This window comes from Pagrus pagrus (genome assembly GCF_965226575.1).
Source record: "Pagrus pagrus genome assembly, chromosome: 2".
Lineage (NCBI taxonomy): Eukaryota > Metazoa > Chordata > Actinopteri > Spariformes > Sparidae > Pagrus > Pagrus pagrus.
The window spans coordinates 29,562,682-29,583,224 of record NC_140186.1 but is presented as its reverse complement, the minus strand read 5'-3'; the positions used below and the strand labels follow the sequence as shown (position 1 = coordinate 29,583,224).

The 20,543-nt window shown below is 40.3% G+C and overlaps 2 protein-coding genes across 3 annotated transcripts; both read left to right on the top strand.

Annotated features, from left to right (window-relative positions):
• The first annotated feature begins 6 nt into the window (after positions 1–6).
• On the top strand, positions 7–4,506 carry timm10 (translocase of inner mitochondrial membrane 10 homolog (yeast)). Its single transcript, XM_084343044.1, has 2 exons — positions 7–229; positions 2,178–4,506. Exons 1-2 carry the CDS (start codon positions 159–161, stop codon positions 2,371–2,373), a joined length of 267 nt encoding a protein of 88 aa, XP_084199170.1. The 5' UTR covers positions 7–158; the 3' UTR covers positions 2,374–4,506.
• Positions 4,507–4,663: 157 nt separating this feature from the next.
• Positions 4,664–20,521, top strand: unc93b1 (unc-93 homolog B1, TLR signaling regulator). 2 transcript variants are annotated; one of them, XM_084376654.1, is made up of 14 exons: positions 4,664–4,785; positions 8,069–8,185; positions 8,310–8,451; positions 8,548–8,701; positions 8,811–8,972; positions 11,407–11,536; positions 11,674–11,767; positions 12,755–12,879; positions 14,724–14,906; positions 15,036–15,309; positions 15,405–15,526; positions 15,674–15,796; positions 17,830–18,101; positions 18,750–20,521. In XM_084376654.1, coding segments are annotated over exons 1-14 (1,902 nt in total). In that variant the 5' UTR covers positions 4,664–4,782; the 3' UTR covers positions 18,751–20,521. The 2 variants fall into 2 exon arrangements, with proteins under 2 accessions (XP_084232780.1, XP_084232779.1); XM_084376653.1 differs by having other exon boundaries at positions 17,830–20,521.
• The last annotated feature ends 22 nt before the right edge of the window (positions 20,522–20,543 follow it).

Sequence of the window (20,543 nt, the reverse complement as noted above, 5' to 3'; positions counted from 1 at the left end):
ACACTTGTGAGCGGAAGCGGTACACACGTGCGGTCTTGAAGATTTGAAGGTTACAGAAGAGGCAGCGGGTAGCTTTCTTGTCGGCTGTCCGCAGGAGAGGGTCAGCAGAACGGCGTGTTTGTGGTTGAACCAGGTGTGAGCAGCACTGAAGCGGAGACATGGATCCCATGAAGGCACAGCAGCTGGCGGCGGAGCTGGAGGTGGAAATGATGGCTGACATGTACAACCGGTAAAGCCAAAACAAGCTAACCATTAGCTAACCTTAGATATCTCCCATTCATGCTACACCTCTGTCAGTAGTAAACTGTCTCATGGCTTTCATTGACAGTTTTTCTGAAACTGAGGGTCATGTAACTTTTTCAGTTTCCTAAATTCAGTGACGACGTAGTTTTTGTGTCTCCCTGATGCTAGCCTCGTTACATCGGATTACCTACAATTACTGCAGCTACATGTGACAGTAACGTTATTTAAATTAAGCTCACTGACTGGACATAGAGGACTATGTAAGCCACCAATAACAGTGCAGAGTTAGCTAGTCATGTTTAATATGTGTGTATGTTCTGCAAAAAGTCACTGAATTAATTAGCTGTATTACAGTGACACATGACCAAGGACATTACAGAGAAATGTGGCATTAAGGTCCTCTAAATTTATTTTTAGTACAAAAGCACACTGAATTATCTTTAGGGCTTCAAGTAACAGCTAATGATCAATCTATACGTTTTCGCCTAATCTATTAATCACAAAAGAATTGAAAAAAATGTGTAAAACATTTTGGCCTAACAGTTTATTCATCTTTGGTGTTACAGTAAACCACAGCAGGAGGGACTCTGAATGTCCATCACACCAAAAGTTGGATAGGAGTTAAATCTGTTCAGACTTGGCTGCTAATAATGGTAGATAAAAGTGCTCACACATTGTATGCATTTGAATCAAACAAATTAATCTTCCACACAATCAAATAATCTGAGTACATAATTCCAGTACTGAGCTCAACTGCAATAATGAGTTAAAGTGTGTACTCAATAAAACACTGTTGTCTGCATCCAACTGCAGAGCTTATAGTGCTTTTAAACATATAGAAATTACTCACTGTATTTTGCCACAAACTGCTTCCAGCATGGAAGGAAAGGGAAGCAAGATAAGACCAGAGATATATGTTTGACCTAATGTAATACGCTTTTACTGTAATACGGGCAGCCAGTGGGGAGTGTAGAGGTGAAGGGCTGACGCGGTAGAACTTAAGGTAGTTCGAGGATGAGGTTCAGGGGAACTGTGAATGATGTGGACAGTTGTGGATGTCAAAGAGGGACTGCACAAAAGATTTAAGAGCTACATCTTCAGCTTGCGGTGAGGCAATGTCTGTCGTCTTTCACTACGTCAGATATTTTGACTTCTCAGTGAAAGAACAGCTGTTAAAGTAAATGTAGATGACCGCCTCAATGGATATTTATATTTTTGTTTAGGTGTGATGATGATTATCATTAATTAAAGTCACCAGTAATCTTTGTTAATCAGCTAGCATGCACAACACCACAGCCCAGAAATTATCCTATCAATGTAACGTAGCCATCATTAAAGATATGAGCAACACCTGTGTTTTTTCCTGTTATGACGTGCAAATGTCCATTGTGAAAAGGGCCTATTCAAATATACTGAATTATAGTATATTCAAATATACCCCCACTGGTTCAGACCAGCAGCTTGGTCCCATCAATCACAACAAACCTTTTCTCACCATTTTAGCCCAAGTTTGCTTTGATAGACATCATAGCTTTTTACACATCTTGTTGATTTTGGTCAGTGTTCTTTGATCCTGTTCCTGTGTCTGCCCTGCAGGCTTTAGATGTTTCTCTGCTCCAACACACCTGATTTAAATGATCAGCGCATCATCAAGCTCTTCTGAAGTCTGATAGCGACCCGTTCATTTGAAATAGATGTGGTGGGGCTAAACAGTTTACTTGGTCATGCACATTAACGCTCCATATTCTTAAAAAATGGTGATTCCAGCAGATCAAGCTGTATAATTTAACCAGGTGACACTGCCTATATGTATGTATTGGTAGGACATCATATTCAGGTGCTCTGGCATATTTAAAGGGTTAACACATGAAATATGATCTATCTTTACACATTATGTTTTAAAAATCTGTCTCCTGGCTTCCCTCTCCTCCCAGAATGACCAACGCCTGCCACAGGAAGTGCGTACCGCCACATTACAAGGAGGCGGAGCTGACGAAGGGCGAGTCGGTGTGCCTGGACCGCTGCGTGGCCAAATACCTGGACCTCCACGAGAAGCTGGGACGCAAGCTGACAGAGCTCTCCGTCCAGGATGAGGAAATGATGAGGAAGGCAGCTGTTGGCAGCGGATAGAGACGCTGATGAAGGGAAGGAAGTGGAGCATCATGGGGAATAACAAGTTATGGGAAGGGATCGGCGTACCTGGTTTCTCCAAGAGGAGGGACTTGTGTTTTAATGAGTGGGTGGGTTTTGTTGGGGAAATGAAAACATGTTAAGTTAATGCTGTTGAGGGTCCACTGAGAGAAACTGCTTCCTTCACTGCAGCAGAGGATGAAGATGCAGCCGGAGGGATCACTGGAACAACCGGTGGAAGGACAGCACGAAGACATCTTCCAGCCTCTCTGGATGTGTCAGATTAGTTTTACACTCAGAAGTCGCCTGGAATGAAAAAAAAATGACTGGACAGGAGGAACACCAGGGACAAGTGATATTATTTTTTAGTCATACTCGGTGATTGTTTTTAGCTGCTTCTACGGCAGAGACTCAAATACTGTGTTGAAGCTTTGTGGAACCAGCCATCTGGTCATCGGAGCAGGTTAAAACAAACACTAAGGATGATTTGCATTTAGTCTTTGTTCCTAGATCACTCTTTGAACTCTAGGATTTTCCTGTTTTGAGACGGGGTTGAAGTAAACATGGGCCATCTTCATAAGGTTACAACACAACATGATGATCAATTGTTCACAATTACAAGCTGTCTGTCATGCAGACAAAGTAGCATCTGTTCTGTAGAAAAAAATACAATAAATGAAATATCTGGATCAGGGTATGCACTGAATTATGTATGGCAGTGTTGTAGTCGATACGGCAACACTTAATAACGGGACAAATGATGATTAACTAATGCATGACTCATGGCGAGTTAATGCACAAACTAATACAAAATGTATCGTAAATTCCTGTTGCTTATTTTTAACAAAAGAAGTTACTGGAGCTCCTTTCACACATGCACTGTATGTGTGACAGGGTGTGTAGACGACGTGTAATTAATCAGCTGTAACACACATACTCAAAAGTACACCAGGACATGCGAAAATAGGGTTTGAACTGCTCATTATCAGAGTTCTGTAAAAACATCTGCTCAGAATATTTCCCTACTCGGTTGCTCAGGCTGCAGCTGGACACGGATCCAAAATGCCGCCGCTTTCTTTCTATGGTGGGATCTTCGTGCACGGAGGGAAGCTGCTGCTTTGTGATCTTCTCTGCTTGCCTGTATGTTACTTTCCACTCTTTTGTTGATTTGGCAGATACGTCCAAATACATGCAGTTTTTATATCAACGTAAAAAAGAGTATTTCCAACATGTGTGAACACATCTGACACGGAGAATCTGCTGTTGTGTGAACAAGCAAACATGGACAATATCCTGATCTGATCCTCTGGATATTGTCCGGAGTTCATATGTGAAAGGAGCTTATTGCTAAATAAGATAACCTCACACTTAATAGACCACCAGTTGAGGAAGTTGGTTCCTTGAGGGGATTCCCCCCCAGACAAAAGGGGACTAAGTCACTTCAGTTTCATTCATAAGTAAAAAAAAAAACAAAAAAACCTCACAACTCATGACTGTTATGGTCATGAGTTTCTTATCAGAATGGCATAAAATCGAATCAAATGGGGGGGTTATTTATGTTACTGTATGTACGTGTTTGTTTAATTTGTGAATGTTTTGTGTTCTGCTTTGAGAGGCTGAGCAAATACATGGGTCTGAAATAAAACTAACTGGAATCCAACTCATTTTGTCACACATCAATGTATTAAGTGATTGTCGTCTATTAAGTGTGAACCAATTCACATAAAGTAACTTCTGTAAATGTGTTAAAGGTCAGCAACAGGAACTCTTGATACATCCTACATTAAATCATCACGTGTCATGCATTAGTTGAGTCTATTATCCTCATAATAAAGTGTTACCTCAGAGTTTACACTCTCTTCAGCCCAGGACGGTGCCATGTGGGCCTCTTCTGTCACAGCAGCTCAGACACAGACTGCCTCTGGTCTCTTGAGTTGGAGATGGACTGAACTTTCCTCATCTGTCCTGCCTGTGTTGACTGTGTGTGTGTGTTGTCATGTCAGTGGACCATGTTTCTGACTGTGAAACGTTTATTTCTTCTTCATGTGCTAACCGCTGTGTCAGTGACGCAGCTGCAGTGTTTCGTCGTTAACTTCTCTTAATAAATAAAACATTGTCATGCTTTTATGTTAACATCATGAGCGGTGTCACTTTTCTTTTTGGCGCTCAGTCGCGTTAATGTCGCAGGAGGCAGAAGAGGTGCCTGTAGCTTTAAGAGAAGGAAAGTGAGGAAGTGAAGCTAAGTTTCGTTTCTCTTTAGTAACTTGTATTTATACCTGCTGCCCAGAGATAGTCAGAAAGGGGAACCAAATACTGCAGGGAGCAGAAGTGACACGGGGACAGAGGTGTGTGGTGCTGCTGTCTCTCAGGTTGACAACTTCACTTGCCGAGGAGCCTCGTCCGAGAGACATGGTCAGTGAGTTTCCATTCAATAAGGCTGATAAATGGTAAAACAAACAGAGGGGGTGTGTTGTTAGCTAGCTGTGTTTGGAATAATGCCTCATTCTGTCTCAAAGTAGTTCATAGATATAAGCGAAAGCAGAAATAACCTCACAGCTGCTGTCAAACACAGCTGCTCAGTCACAGCAGCTCAGACTACTGCACGTTAGCACGTAACTCTTTAAAGGACTATTAAAGAGGTAGAAACTCTGTGAGGAGAAAACAACATGGTAATAACTAACGCTTGACGCTTCCCCTGGTTTCTTGAGTCCTATAGTATTCATGTATGGAGGCCTAAGAGGACATGAGGGCTGTGTTGTATGGTTGCATTTACCACATCATAAGTACTACATCCTCTTTTTATAACAGTGTTTGTTAAGGTTAAGGGTAAAAGGAACATTAATAGTCTACACTGTATGTAAAATAGATACTTAGAAATCAGCACAGAAAGTGAAAAACTACTTAAAAATAAGAATGTTAATAGAAATATTTTTGACCACACCATTTTTTTTTTTTTTTTTGCGGAAGGGAGGGTAGTCTCACTTTTATTTGGAGACTAGGTCAAAATTATTTTTCTTTTTTAATACCTCTATTTTATTATTGTATTTTTTAAATCTAATAATATGTAAGACAGAGATCAAATAGTTGCGACGAAAAGGTAGTTTTCATGTTCTCCATTTTGAGATATTGGGAGGAGGGTATTGCATATTTTTATTCTAAGTAAAGGGGGAGGCCCCCAAGATAATATTGATAACTCAGGAGAAGGGTTTGCTTTGTTATAGAAAAAAAAAATGAATAAAGAAAAGCTTGAAAATGAAATAAATGAAATCAAATTTTCCTCCAGTCCCTTGCCTAACCTTTAATTTTGTATGTGATGTTTAATGCAGCAACCCAAATGTTTTTAACACAGATAGGCCACACAATAGCATGAAATGAACTCAAATGTTAATTCAATAAAATGCATCTGTCCAAGTGACAGAGATAAAGTGCTGTAACACCAACAGAAAGAGGACAAGATTCAACATCATGATTGTTCTACTTCATAGCATTTTTAAGATTTATATTTCATTTTTATTTCAGTATTGTAAACAGTGCCACGCAATTTCACATTTTAACATGTCAAATTTAAAGAAAAAACAGAAGGTTACATAATTAATCAGTGACCTGAAAATGCATGTAAATATTGGAAGGGATTAAGATAAGATAGCATATATGTCACTGCATGTACCATCACAGGATGCCACCTTCGTTAAATTAACTCAAGCGCAACACTCCAACACTTGGAGATAAGCATCTCACTTCTGTCTAAAAATGAAACTCTGCTGCAGGGATGCAGCGATAAACGGATTTCGCAATTAACTGCGATGAATAACGTCATGGTTTTGTCACCATTAAGGCTCAGCTACATTGAGGTTTCTGTTCTCACTCTCAAAAAACATTATGGTACATAATTTTTCTATGAACAGCAGTTGTACATAGAGGAAAATTAAACACACTTAAATAATTGCCGGCGCAACCAGCAGACTATAGGCAGAATGAAAACATTAACATGGTGCACCAGGTTCAGGTGATCAAATCAGCTGAAGGATGGGAGAGTGACTGTTATTGTGAAATACATTTTAATCTTGAAACTGCGATCTATAATTGCTGCATCCTCTCTTTTTCAAAATGTCATGATTGCAACAAAATGATACACACATGCAGCATTTGAATGACTCTTCCAAAGCAGCAACAACACACTGATGTACTTCATACAAAACAGTAGTTAGGCTTCTGTGAAAGATTGTCATTACATCTGCTGACATTTGACTGAACACAAAAATAGAAAGGTTTCAGAAAAAACAAAAAAGCACAAAGAATTACAGAACAGTAATCATCACAATATGTTAGTGTAAACTCCCGCAAACAAAAATAATTACAGTTATGCGTTGTCATGGTTTATGTAGGCAGATGATGTTGTTTGCCAACACTATATTGACTATGGGCAGTTCCTGTTCATGAGTGAGCAGGCGTTGCCTTCCACCCTCAGGAGGTCATCTGGTAGTTCAGTAGGAAATGCAGAACATGAGGTCATTTTTTTAGATTCCTTTTCACATACTGCACTGTCAACGTGATACAGTATTGTAGGACTACATTATATTGTACTGTGCTACAGAATAATGTGCTGCAATTGCATAAGTACAGTTGAGTGTATAAAATTGAAGGCATACTGTCATCGGAAATATCCATCTCTCCGTCTCCATCTGTTGCCTGGTCCTCTTCTTTGTCCTCCTCCTCTTCCTCCTATTCCTCTCTCTTCCTCTTCCTCCCGCTGTCACTGCCCCCATGTTTGCAACTACTCATAAAAGAGGCGAGATTACCTGAGGCCTATTTATAGTGAAAAGGCTCAGACTGATTAGTGTTCACTAGTGTATACGTTTTTTTTTCCATGCGTGTGTGTGACCAATTCCAGCTATGTTCTGCATTTTGCAAAGTGTGTTCTCAATGATTGCAAGAGATTTCATTCTCGAATGAAGTGAGTGTCTAATGTAAGAAACAATGTGTACTAAACATGTCCTACTGTAAACAGTTCAAAAATAAAATGCGTGTCTTTATTTACTCACCCCCATGCCGATGGAAAGTCAGATGAAGTTTTGTAGTCCGTGAAACATTTCTGGAGCTTTTCAGCAAAATTGCATTGCTGCATTGTTCGAAACACCTGATGTAGATAGGGCCTTGTTTTAAAATGTTTTAAGAAAAAACAAATATAAACAGAAAATGACTCTATACAGCTCATCCGCTGTAATCCAAGTCTCTGTAAGGCCCACGATCCCAAAAGACAAAGTGTGTTAGCGCACACCCCATCTGAGGACGCAACACAAGCTTGAATGCCTGTAAATGTATAAAGGATGTAAATAACTTATTTTCAAATCAGTTTTGGGATCTTGGGGCTTACGGTGACTTGGGTAAGCTGTAAGGAGCCATTTTATGTCTTTTTTTCATTTTTTTACATTTAAAAGTCTCCATTTACCTCTGTTGCTAAGGAGAATGCTTTAACACCGTTTGGCTGTGAAGCTCCAGAAATGTTTGGTGGGCAGACTATGAAACCTCACTGGTCTTTCATTGTCAATGGTGGTGTGTTGATAATGGCTGAATTTTCAATTTGGGTGAACTTATCCTTTAAGGCATGGTTGTAAGGAGGCTTCTGTTCAAGCATTCACTTGTTGTATAGCATGTAAGCAATTTAATCCAGTGTACTGCTCCTTTTGGCCACTAGATGGAGGCATGTGAGAGAGAAGAGTTGGTGGCTGATGCTGAACACCTTGCAGGACCTCCTAATGGCATCGAGAACGAACTGCTGGATGTGGGACAGGAAGACCACATGCAGGGCCAGGTGAGCTCCCTGCTGTCCTGTGAAAAACCTCCAGACTGTGTGATTCTCATGAGTGTGATAGAATTCCAACACCTTTGCTCTTATCAAACAGTTGCATAACTTTATTTCGAATTTCTTTCCTCAGATGGAGGAGTTTCTTGGCCCACAGGCAGAGTACAACGAGGAGGAGGAAGAGAGGAAGTACTACAGGAGGAAGAGGCTCGGAGTCATCAAGAATGTTCTGGGAGCCAGTTTTGGAGCCATGATTGTGTACAGTGTGTACATGGGTGAGTTTGATTGGAGGAAAGACAGCGAGGTTGACAAATAAGCACACAAAGAGGCAGAGGTTTTAATTTATGTGTGTGTGTGTGTGTGTGTTACAGGCCTACTGCAGATGCAGCTGATCCTCCATTATGATATGACATACCGTGAGGTGAAGTACAGCAACCTTGGCCTGGTGGACATCGATCGCAAAATGCTGATGGGTATCAATGTCACGCCCATCATAGGCCTGCTGTACACACCCATACTCATTAGGTACACACACACACACACACACACACACACATACAGACAGACACAAATGATAAAACCATTCTTATTATCTAAATGTCCTATAAAAATGCTATATTCTCTTCTCTGGCAGGTTTCTTGGTACTAAGTGGATGATGTTCCTAGCTTCTGGAATCTACGCACTCTTTGTCTCAACCAATTACTGGGAGCGATACTACACCTTGGTTCCTTCAGCCGTAGCTATCGGCGTGGCCATTGTTCCGTTCTGGGCCTCTTTGGGAAATTATATCACTAGGTAAGAAACATGACGTGGAAGGGTGGGTGGGTGAGGATGTGTCATGAGAGGCTGAAGCTTCGCCCTATTTTTGTCACAGAGAAGGTTGTACTGAAGGTTGATAGCTGAGATCTCAGTTTATAGTCAGTGCTGCAGATCTTTGCTCTGACCTTCATCGCACCAGAATGCTGCCTAGCTTTAAGTTCACTATCTGGATTGTTTCTCACCTTACACTGTGATGCAATGCCTGAAGATAACTTGAATCAAATTTTAAATATATATGTTACATTTCTACATTCAAATGTCTATAAAGACCCAGACCTTTGTCAAATGTTTCCAACAATTCTAAACCAAGAGAAATCCAGAATTTTACTCAAGGAAATGGTGCGTTTCATTTAGTCGCCTGTCACTATACCCTCTGTGAAAACATCAGATGATACATCAGAGAGTGAGGAAGGAAGCCAGCGAACGTGACTAAACATAAAACACTACCCATTTAGTGAAAATTTCTGTCTGAGTCACGTCACACAGGTTTTCATCTGTAAGACAGCAACTCCAATGATCCCACACTACTTCACAACATCATCAGACAAAAACAACAAAAAGAACTGGTAACAGTATATAAGTTGATTTTCTTTTTACACAAAAACTTATTGTGTCCAAGACATGTACTTAGTGAGACAGTTGGAAGATTGATTTGTCAGCTCTCTCTGTTGGACAAACTACTAAATGTAATTGTGACATGATTGAGCCTGAGCCTGATTGACTGCCGGCCTCATTTAATTAAGAAAATGCAACATACAATATAAGGACAAACGTGAAATAATCTGTCCTGTTCCTGGGGGCTCACTGCATGTTTTAGATGTTTCTTTATTTAAATGATCAGCTTGTCATCAAGCTCTGCTGAAGCCTGATAATGACCCATACATTTGATTAAGGTGTGTTGGAGCAGGAAGACATCTAAAACATGGGGCCCCCAGGACCAGGATTGAATGTTTAAAACTAGATTTTGACAGCAGGACCCTCTTAAACATAGAGCATTAAATCATGTTTTCAAACAAATATTTTTAATTTTATTTGCATATTATTTCAGGAGCTTTAGGGACCAGTTACTCACTCTGCTCAGGTGGTCATCCAGCTTTGTATAGTGACACTGTTTCTAAATTGCCTCATACACTTAAATTTCTTGTTTCTTGTTGTTGACATGCTTCAAATGGGTCAAAAATTGTGATGCTGTGTAACATGTAAAATAAGAAGACATACATATAATCATATGTAAACAAACTGTTTACCGACAGCACTATACAAAGTGTTCCCAAACCCGTGTAGTGATATCCTTTAAACAATAATGTGTTTAACTAAGCGGTGAGCCTTGCCCCATACTTGCTTGGTAATGACTGAGCCTTTCGAGGGAGCCTCTTTCATACGCAGTCATGATGCTATCACCTGTTACCAATGAACCCGTTTACCTGTGGAATGTTCTGAACAGCTGTTTTTGTAGCGTTCCTGAACTGTCCCAGTCTTTTGTTGCCCCTGTCCCAACGTGTTTGAAACGTGCTGCTGGTATCAAATTTAAAGTTGATGAGGTAAATCATTGAATATATCATCTTAGTACTGTTTTAATTGACTACATGTCAAAAAGGATTAACAAATTATCATATTGTCTTATTTATGTTTTACACAGCATCCCACTTTTTTTGGAATTAAGGTTGTACATTCAAACCTGTTTTAGTTAAACAATAGATTTCAGCCTGTGGTGTACCATATACACCTCTTCATTAAGATTCAATGAGATCATGATCGCTTTTTCAAGGCAGACCTGTGTACAAGAATAAACATATACAGTGTAAGCATGGACAGACACAGAAAACGCCCAAACATGAGGTGTATTTAATTTCACATTAAGACAAACAATTACAAGCAGAACTGCATAAAAATCCTCAAGTGAAATGAGAGATTTTCATTTCAAAGTCTTTTGTGTCAGTTGATAGCGACGAAACTCTAAAAAAGCCGCTTCGAGTGTTTTCACGTCTGTTCACAAAGAGCTGTAACAATAACAACACCCCGTATTGTGTCGATCAATGCAGCCTGAAACAACATTTCACCAGGCACTTTTTTTGTTGAAATTCTGTTGAACTGTGCAGTGCTGTAGTTGTCAAGCTGAGATATAGTTTGTCAGCATACTTTTTTTGTACTTTGCATAGCATTGTTGTTGTTTTTTGTGATACCATGCTGCAGATGAACATTCAATTCTCTCAGACCAAACCCTGTGGTTTTTATTCCAATGTCTAAAGAATAGCTCATTTATAGATGTAAGGCACATTCTCAGGCCCCCTTTTTTCAATTAAAATCAAACTATGAATTTTAGGGATCCTTACACCCCTTACATGCACTATTCATGGAGCAAAGCTTAGTTGTAAGTGTGTTTTCTTTCTCCCCCCACAATCCTATGCAGGATGGCGCAGCAGTACTACGAGTACGTCAACTACAGGGAAGAGCATGTGCAGGAGCAGAAGAAGCTTCCTAAGGGAGCATGCCACAGCTACATCATCGTCTTCCAGTCAGTCTTCCACATTATCTATCATGTGAGTCTTCAGCCATGCTTTCTTCACTAATACCTCAATTAGCATCATGTTGTGCGCGGTGTTTAACATCGGAAAACAAGTGTGCACAGCTGCAGAAACAAAGCGTAAGTCCCTGCCGTCTCTCCCTTCCTCATCAGCTGAGTTTTGTCTTCGCGGAGTTCCCCATGCTGTTCGTCCTCAACGGCCACCTGCGTGAAAATGATCACATTCTCTACAATGTCAAAGGCTGCGGTAAGGCCACATGTCACTTCACATCCACTGATTACAGACAAATGAAGGCAGGACAAGAAAGTGTCAGGATTGAGACATGGCAAAGCTATAGCTTGACATTTAGGGAAATACTTACCATGCTTCTTGCCAAGAGTTAGATTCTGAGATCTGAGCGGTAAAAACAAAGCTACAGTTACTGTACTATACACTACCTGCCTTACCCAAAACAGCAATCAGACAAAGTTAGAGACTGGCTGATGAAGATAGTAGAGTTTAGCAGCTGAAGCACTACATATTTCCTCAGGTCCCTCAGGAGTTGTTGGAAAATAAAACAGAGAAGAGTGAACAGTGAACTTAAAAGCTAAGGCACGACTCCTAATGAAAGCTAAGGTTGCATCATGTTTGCTCGATGTTTAAAAAGGGAACTGTTTGCGAACACGCTCACCACAACTTCAAAAGCTGATAATACACCAACTTATGTTTTCAGCTTGTTGTGCTGATCCAAGTGCCTGAAAATCAATTTATGCAGCTTTCAATGCTTGATTTCAAAATCTCCCGTTTTCTTACCAAGTTTGTTAAGTGAAAATTTAGTTTAATTTCTCTGAATCAAGCAAATGAAAACACAAGATGGCCCCTCTAAGCTGCTGTGAAATTACTGAAGTGCAGCACTTCTGCTAAAGCTGAAAAGTGTTTCCTTTCATGCTTATCCTGGACAAGGATCTCACTTCTGGCAACGATGCTTCCTTTTTATTGTGACCAACAGTAGGAGGAAACAAAACTGTAGCGAGGTTCACACCATCACATGCCTCACAGATAAGCTTCTCAATATACAAAACCATGATCACACAAACATCCTTGTTTTTTTAAACTGCTGCTTTGTTAGTTATCCATTCAGCTTTTTTCAGCGTACATTTCAGCTGTATGTTACTCTGCAGAGATGCAGCCTTGTGTGTTAAACAAACAGGACTGAAGCTTCCTAATGGCTGAATCCTCCTCTTCCTCTGCCAGGAGCAAACATCAGCGGAGTGATCCCCGGCTTCAACAGCACCGTGCTGGTCAGCCTGCCTCGCTCCATGCTGCTCATCAAGGTGGAGAGCGTCCTCATGGGCTTCGCCTTCCTCGCCATGCTCATTGTAAGATTAAACCCGGCAGTTGGGGGCAGAAAAACAAACTGTTAACATGCTGTATACACTCTGTGGCTTCTTTACTCGGTATACCTGTAAAATCAAATGCAGTGATAGAACATCTTCAGGCTGCGGCCTACAGTACACATGAACTAACGTTTGTTTGTCATCTAGTGATTTGGGGACATTGATATGACTGGCTACCTAGCTTGTCTTGTTAAACATACCGTCAGATTTACTCTTGGTCAACTGCAGAGTGCTAAGTCATATCTAAGGTTCATCTTATTTAGTGGAGTAGTGAACAACATCTCCATTGCATAAGAACCTTATGGGATTGTAATGATTTTTCCAGCTATTAGTCCAACCCTCAGGCATTGCCAGTTTGGAATGGGACAATTGTTGATCGTGGAGAATATCGTAAATATCCTCACAAGTGACTTGAAAGCCATCTAGCTTGATAACAGACAGTCCTATATTGATTTCCTGATTAACTAACACCTCTAATTTAAGCTCCCATCTCCATGACCACTGTCTAACTCTGTTTGCTGAACGGTTTGTTTTTCATGAAAGGGGGTGTGAATCCTATCAGTGATACAATTTATTTATTTTTTCTTAACAAAATGAAGGATACATTAATTCCTTTATGTTTTAGTGCCATTTCATTTTTGAAGCATATTTTGAGGATAATCAGGATAATCATAACATAACATTTTAATATCGTTCCATGCCTATTGCCAGGAAAACTGAGCAATTGCTTGTGAAAAACTGTGATTGAAAAACACATGAAAATATAAATAAATTTTCTTTTTTTTGGGGGGGGGGGGATTGACTATGGCATAAGTGGGATAATGCCCTTCGAAGCATCCATAATTAGAGGTGGATGGACTCCATGGAGTTCCTGGTAATGGACACCTTGCTGGGTTATCCCTCTCATATAATATGTAGCAGAGCTGATATTATGTGGGTGTAGCTAATAAAGTGGCCAAAGAGTGTATGAGAAAAACAATTTACACAACCAGCACACACAGCAACATGTTTCTGACCAATTGATCCATATTCTGTTAATCCGCTTTCTGTGAAGAGTGTATATATGTATATATATACTATAGTAAATGTTGCTAATTTATAATATCTGCTCTTTCTTGTGGTTTAGTGGGCTTTGAGCTTTTTTTTTGGATGGAAACAGCTTCCTGCTGCTAAAAACGATGCAGATGAGAGGTGTGAGAGTGAACCAAAACAGTGAGGACATAAAACAAAACAAAAAATGAGCTAAAATGCTCAAAGCTGAGGGGAACTGCAGTGTTTGGTGGTAATTCTTTGTGGGTTCAAGCAACCTCTCACATTACACACAGTTATTTAATCAATTGTTTATGTGAAATATTGATTAGAGCAGCTTTAAGATGGAATTCATGAATATGTTTGAGACACATTTTCCTAATTTGTGTGAGGTGCAGTCATATTATCCACAGAGCGCTTCCACTCTAAAATTACCTTCCATTAATTTTCTAAACCAATTGGTCTGTTTGGGGATGCTCAGGGCTCAAACGTATCCCATCATGCCTTGGGGAACAGTTTATCACAGTGGTAGCTCACAGAAAAAGCAGAGTAAACACACGCTCAGATCCAGAGTTGAACAATTTAGAGCAATTTAGAAGGCTGGCTTGAGAAATGGATTGTTGTCGCTTATACCGCTCTCAGCAATTTAAGAGAGATTCAAAGGCTTTCAAGTCTTTTATGTTATTCAGTGCTGTGTTTGCAGTTGGGTATTTTTTTCATGGCACGGCACAAACAAATCTTAGCAATCATTTAAAATTATTCCAAATAAACCGATTGCTGTCTGCTGCTCCCCACAGTTCCTTGTGCTGTGCGGTGCTGCCTACCGCCCGACTGAAGAGATCGACCTTCGCAGTATCGGCTGGGGCAACATCTTCCAGCTGCCTTTCAAACACTTCAGAGACTACCGCCTGCGACTGCTCTGCCCATTCTTCATCTACAGCGGGTTCGAAGCACTGTTTGCAGTCACTGGATTCTCCCTGGTACTGTGCTGTTAATCAAGTTTGTAGAGTAGCTTTTACTTGCATGACTTTGAAATGCAGAATAATAAAACAGGACATAAACAGGAGATTATAGTTTCATCTGTTTTATTTCTTTCTTTCCCTCCGCAGTCATACGGCGTCTGCGTTTTGGGCCTGAAAAAGCTGTGGCTCCTCATTGTGGTCTATGGCCTCTCCTGCTCTGTCTTTTCCTCCCTCTCCCTTTGCCTCCTGCGCCTCCCACGCTGGGTGTGTCTGGTGGCGGGCTCTGCTGTGCACGTTGTGCTGCTGGTGGCTCTACTTGCGTTGCCCCTTTATCGTGACCAACCGTGGTATCTGGGCCCTCTGCTGGTGATCTCCGTGCTGTGGGGACTCGGCACTGCCCTGATCAAGACGGGCGTCAGCAGTAAGTGACAGCTGTGGTCCATGTGTGTGAATGTACCCTACACTAACTTTGTTCGCACATGATGTGTGTCAGCATGAACTCTTCTGTGTTGGCAGCTCTGCTCGGTATGCTGTACGCTGAGGACAAAGAACGTCTAGACTTTATCTACACCATCTACCACTGGTGGCAGGCCATCGCCATCTTCATAGTCTACCTCTGGTCCAACCTGCCGATGAGGGTATGACTGTTCGTTGAGACAATGTTTAGTGTGTGTTTATGTCTCAAATATAGCACCTTTGAGAGAAGACTCACCATTTGGATTCACATTTTAAAGGTTGTGCATCTACTTTTTCTGTCTTGACCCATTTCTGACCCTCCCCCTCAGGCCAAACTCTCCATCCTGTTGGCCACTTTGTTGCTGGCGTGCTACTGTTATTGGGTGATGGAGCGTCGGCTGGCCAATAAAGAGCCTTATAGACTCCCTCGCATCCCACGGCCACGGCACAAGGTAACCAGTCGCAGTATCACAAATGGCTGCCTGAATTTAGATTTAATAAAAGCCGATTAGCCACTGGGCCTATGTCTGACCTGTAGAGCCCAGAATATAAATGTGTTAATGTGTATTAGTTTTCACAATTGACAAAAACTTAATTTAGACGACAAAATACAGAAAAACAAAACACACCTTTTCAATCTAAGAAGAAGGTTGTCAGTCTGATTCTTGTAAATTGTAAAAAGAATATTTTTGTGCTTAGCTAAGGACATAACTAATGAATGGGCAAATTAGCCTGCGAACAAAATGATCAAAGTGGCAGAATGAGGTTGTCAAAGTGCCGTATTTGAGCCACGGGCCGCTGGTTGAAAATGTCTGCTTTGGCATATTCATGCTGCAGTTTACTGAACACAAGTAAGAATTCAACTTCCATCGAAGCCAACTATGATAAAACAAGTATTGTTTTCCATCGATGTCAAAAAACAACCAGAATCAGTCTGCACATGTCCATTTGTTTTGACATTATAGCATTTTCAGAAATAAGCTCATTTTTCCGGTTCATATCCGTTTTGTTTTTTATATCTAATATCAAGAAGAAAGCCATAAAAACTTTAAAAACTAGAAAAGCTGCTTTCCCTGGAATAGTTGGGCCGCCACATTTAATGACCGTTTAGTTTTTTATATAACCTCTACTGGTTCTCATGTGGGTAAAAAGCCTTTTTAAACCCAAAAGGTTTAAACATTAAAGCCCCCCTTCACTCAAAGTTGCCTTTTGTTGCATCATTATTATTGTTTCATTATTGTTACATCATTTGGATTTGACCTTCACTGCAGAATGATGTACTCCGCACATCACTCTGCACAGTGATGGTCTGTGCTCATCTTAAATCAAACAGGATTTTTTTAATATCACAACCTGTTTGAAGCCAGTCATGGTCAAATATTAAACTTACATTGAACCTGACACAAACAGATGCAGAGAATAGACTTTTCAATGAGTAAGAAGTTTTTTAGTCTTCAAACATGTAGGAGACCTTTAAAAAATCTTTTTTACTCTGATCAGTGTGTGACAAAACCACATTATGTAAGCAATTATATAAAGGAAAATGTCCTGATACACATAAACAACAGAGAAGACAGAGCCAGGTCCTGATACACCTCAGGGTGATATTGCTCTCATGGCCACTAGAAAGAGGCAAAAAGAAAAGCTGTTTTTAAATCATCCATTTTTTAAAGAATATTTTTAAGGTCACTTTGATTATTTAGTTTGATAAGCACACATTAGAAGTGCCGTTGCCATGGTTACCTTTAGTTTAATATACCTTGTGGACCGATTTAGAAAGACACTTTCAGCTGAAGCAGACCTATGTTTTCAGTGCTGTGTTATACTGGGGTCATGGAATCTGAGCTGTTCAAAGCCTCCGTTCTGGAGGTGATTACTTTGGGGTGGTGTTTTTTTTGTTTGTTATTTTGTTTGTTATTTAGTTTATTTCTCTGGAACAGTGCACATTATGAACATTACTGTAAATATGCCAGAATTCGTCTTGCTATTGCTTTGCTTTGTGGCACCAATTATGGTGCCACAAAGCAAAAACAAACAACGCAACAACAAGCAAACACAAGCACAGACATGACACGTACGTCACGTGGGCCTCGGCCTCAGTGGTTGACGAAGCAAAGACCCGGGTGCGGGAGGAGTTTTGGAGGCTTTTCAGGTGATTATATTAGCGCCCCAGATAGATACAATTTTTTATTCATGAAAGAAGTGAGTTTTCCTGGAGCAAAAACAACTCTCTTCTTCTCTCATTCAGAAATAAAGAATATCTGTAGAGATCTGCTGTCTGGTGAGATTTGAACTCAGTCCTTTGTTCTACTCTACCAGCCCTCAATAGAAGGAGTCCTTCAGCTGTGCAGGAGTGAATAAAGTCTTATTATAGTCAGAGTGCTATCATAAAACATTTAACTGGTGGCTTAAAGGTGACTACAAGCATATTTTAACTCACTTTCTCTTCTTAGTCATTAATATAGCATATTGTTTGTGTTGGCAGGTCAAAGGCTACCGCTACCTGGAAGAGGATAACTCAGATGAGTCAGACTCCGAAGGAAGTGAGGAGGATGACGAAGATGACAGGGACGAGAATGAGGACGGAGAACATGTGGTGGAGGAGATGAGAGCAGAGGACAGGGACGAAGGAGGCCAAGACGCAGGGGTCCAAGGAGCTGACTCACCAGGAGCCAGGAGGAGAGTGCCGGAGGGTCACCATCGCAGACGGGAGGACGCCCATGTGATGGAGGGAGAGAGAGAGGAGCATGAGGAATGGTGAGAGAGGAGAAAAAGGAGGAGAAATGAATGGAGATGGTGGACAGATTACAGATATACAGAAGAGGAAGACAGTTAAAGATGTCCTGGATGCCGTTGTTCTCATGACTTCATACATATTTTTACAGACTACAAGGACCAAAAACATTTTTTTCTGGCATGTGCTTTGATGAAAAGCTCTGACCTGCTGGTCAACTATAATCACAGCAGGTGATCAAGGGTACAGAAACGGGAAATATTACATTGCTATTTAACAACAGGTATGACAATCTTAAAAAGTAGAGCACCTCGGATAAACAACTCAGAAAACAAGAAGATTGGTTATGTTTTTCATTTGCTGCACAGCTTGTGGCTCATATTTAAAAAATGTGCTGGTCATTATCGAGGCAGTTGCATTGCTTTTGTGCTTCTTCGAGTGGAAAATATAACACAGAAGCACGTTTCATTTTAAAAAAACAGCACTTCTTTACAAAGAATTGTCTGAATGTATCAGAAAAAGGAATGAGGAATTGATTTTTTCAGTTTATCCTCAGGGTGAAGTGTGTTTTGAGTCATTTTTAGAGAGTCTGGTCCTGCTGGATGTGAATAGCATAAGCAGCCTCAGCTATATTTAATGCTCTGTCTATGTTTACTTTCAACCCTTTAAAGAAAACAAGCTGACCCAAGGTATCACCAGGAGCTCTGACACGTGTCTGCTGACTGATGTGTATCCTGGGGGAAGTAAAACATGCTTTTTGCTGAAGTTTAATATAAAGTTTAGTTTGAATGTTTGTCTATGTTTTAGTAAAGCTCGATACAGGTACAGCTGGTCGGTCATGTACGGCCAATAAGGTATGAAATAGGGATGTACAGTCATTAATATATGTGTTCCATTGTTTAAAGTAACAAAATATGTCAGTGAGCAAGATTATACAGCCATGCTAGCAGCTGCATTTAGGAGGAGTGATTTGCCAGTATCCTGCTGATGTTAGCATGTTAGCTCACAGTAACAATGTTTACTTGCTGATGTTAAGCAGGTATAATGTTTGCCATGTTCAGTATCTCAGTTCAGTTAGTAAGCATTTTAATTTGTGCTAATTAGCATTAAACATAAAGCACAGCTGAGGCTGAATGTCAGTGTTCATTGTAATCTCTCTCATAATTGTTAATTTCACTCAAAATCATGATTGTCAACCTGCTGGTGGCACCAGAGAAAAAGTCAGGGATTAACAAAGTCATTAGCAGTCTTCATCTGGGTTTACCATGAATACCTGTCCAAAATGTCGTGGCAATCTATCCAATTGATGGTGAAATATTTCAGTGTGGACCGAAGTGGTACACAGACTGACAGTGAGTCATATCATTAGCGTAGTTAAAAAAAACAGGAGTAACTAACTATTTAACCAAGAGACGGTACAGGAAACAACATATCAAATAAACAAGGTCACTTTATGCCTTGAAGCTGCACACATATCAGGATACCCACAAACCCTAAAAAAATAATACAGTTACAGTTATTAAAGATATTCTTTTGTCATAATCCAAAAACAGCTTTTTATTTGTGCTGAATGGCCACGGGCCCTTTTTACAAAAACATTTTGACATGGCACAGCAGAAAAAGCACAGGTGTAAAAATAACAATGAATCATGGCTGAGTCCCATTTAGCTGCTTCAGTTTTCCTCCTTTCCTCCTTTAGATGCAAATAAAGAAGCACATTGCTGGAACAAATGGACACAAAGTACAGTATGTAATCAATCCTGCCTGCTGTGGTCACGAGGCCCAGACCACCTCTGAATATGATCTGAGTGATCAGATCGGATCTCAAATGCGTCTTGGATGCGTTCACACCTGCACTTAGAGCTGTCCACTTATGATTGATCACTCATGTGGATGCAGGTGAGAACAGGGCCAGAGTCATCATTAATGCCTTCAGTGACACCTGTGCTTTAGCTACTATGACAGGTCAAAATGTCTGAGGTGAAACAGGTCTCATAATTATGACAAGTTGGGAAGTCTGGAGACCTGGTATTGGATGATTTGGTGATTATGAGTGAATGAAGTAGATGTTACTATAAACAGAAGCTACTGTACATGTTATTATTATTATTACTGTATCTGTAAAAAGTTGTCACTTAATTTCCTGTCATGTCTTTTGCTTTACTGACCTTTTATAGCTTCTAAATTGATGTACCACACACTCTTTTTTGTTTTGTTTGTTGTTTTTTATTCTTTCTTTTCTCATCTTTATTGATATCTCATCCAGGCAGCTTTAAGAGAAATTCATCGTTATGTCAGCTCTCATGCTTTCAGACTGATGGTCAAAAGATCATATAGTTTTGATGGTACTGTACTCAGACATTAAAGTTGGGTTCAGTTCACCCACTTTGTTCTGTTAAAGTGATCACAGCAAGTTTGATCTAAATAAATCCACATTCTCTTTCTCCTGACTTTTTATTGAACTG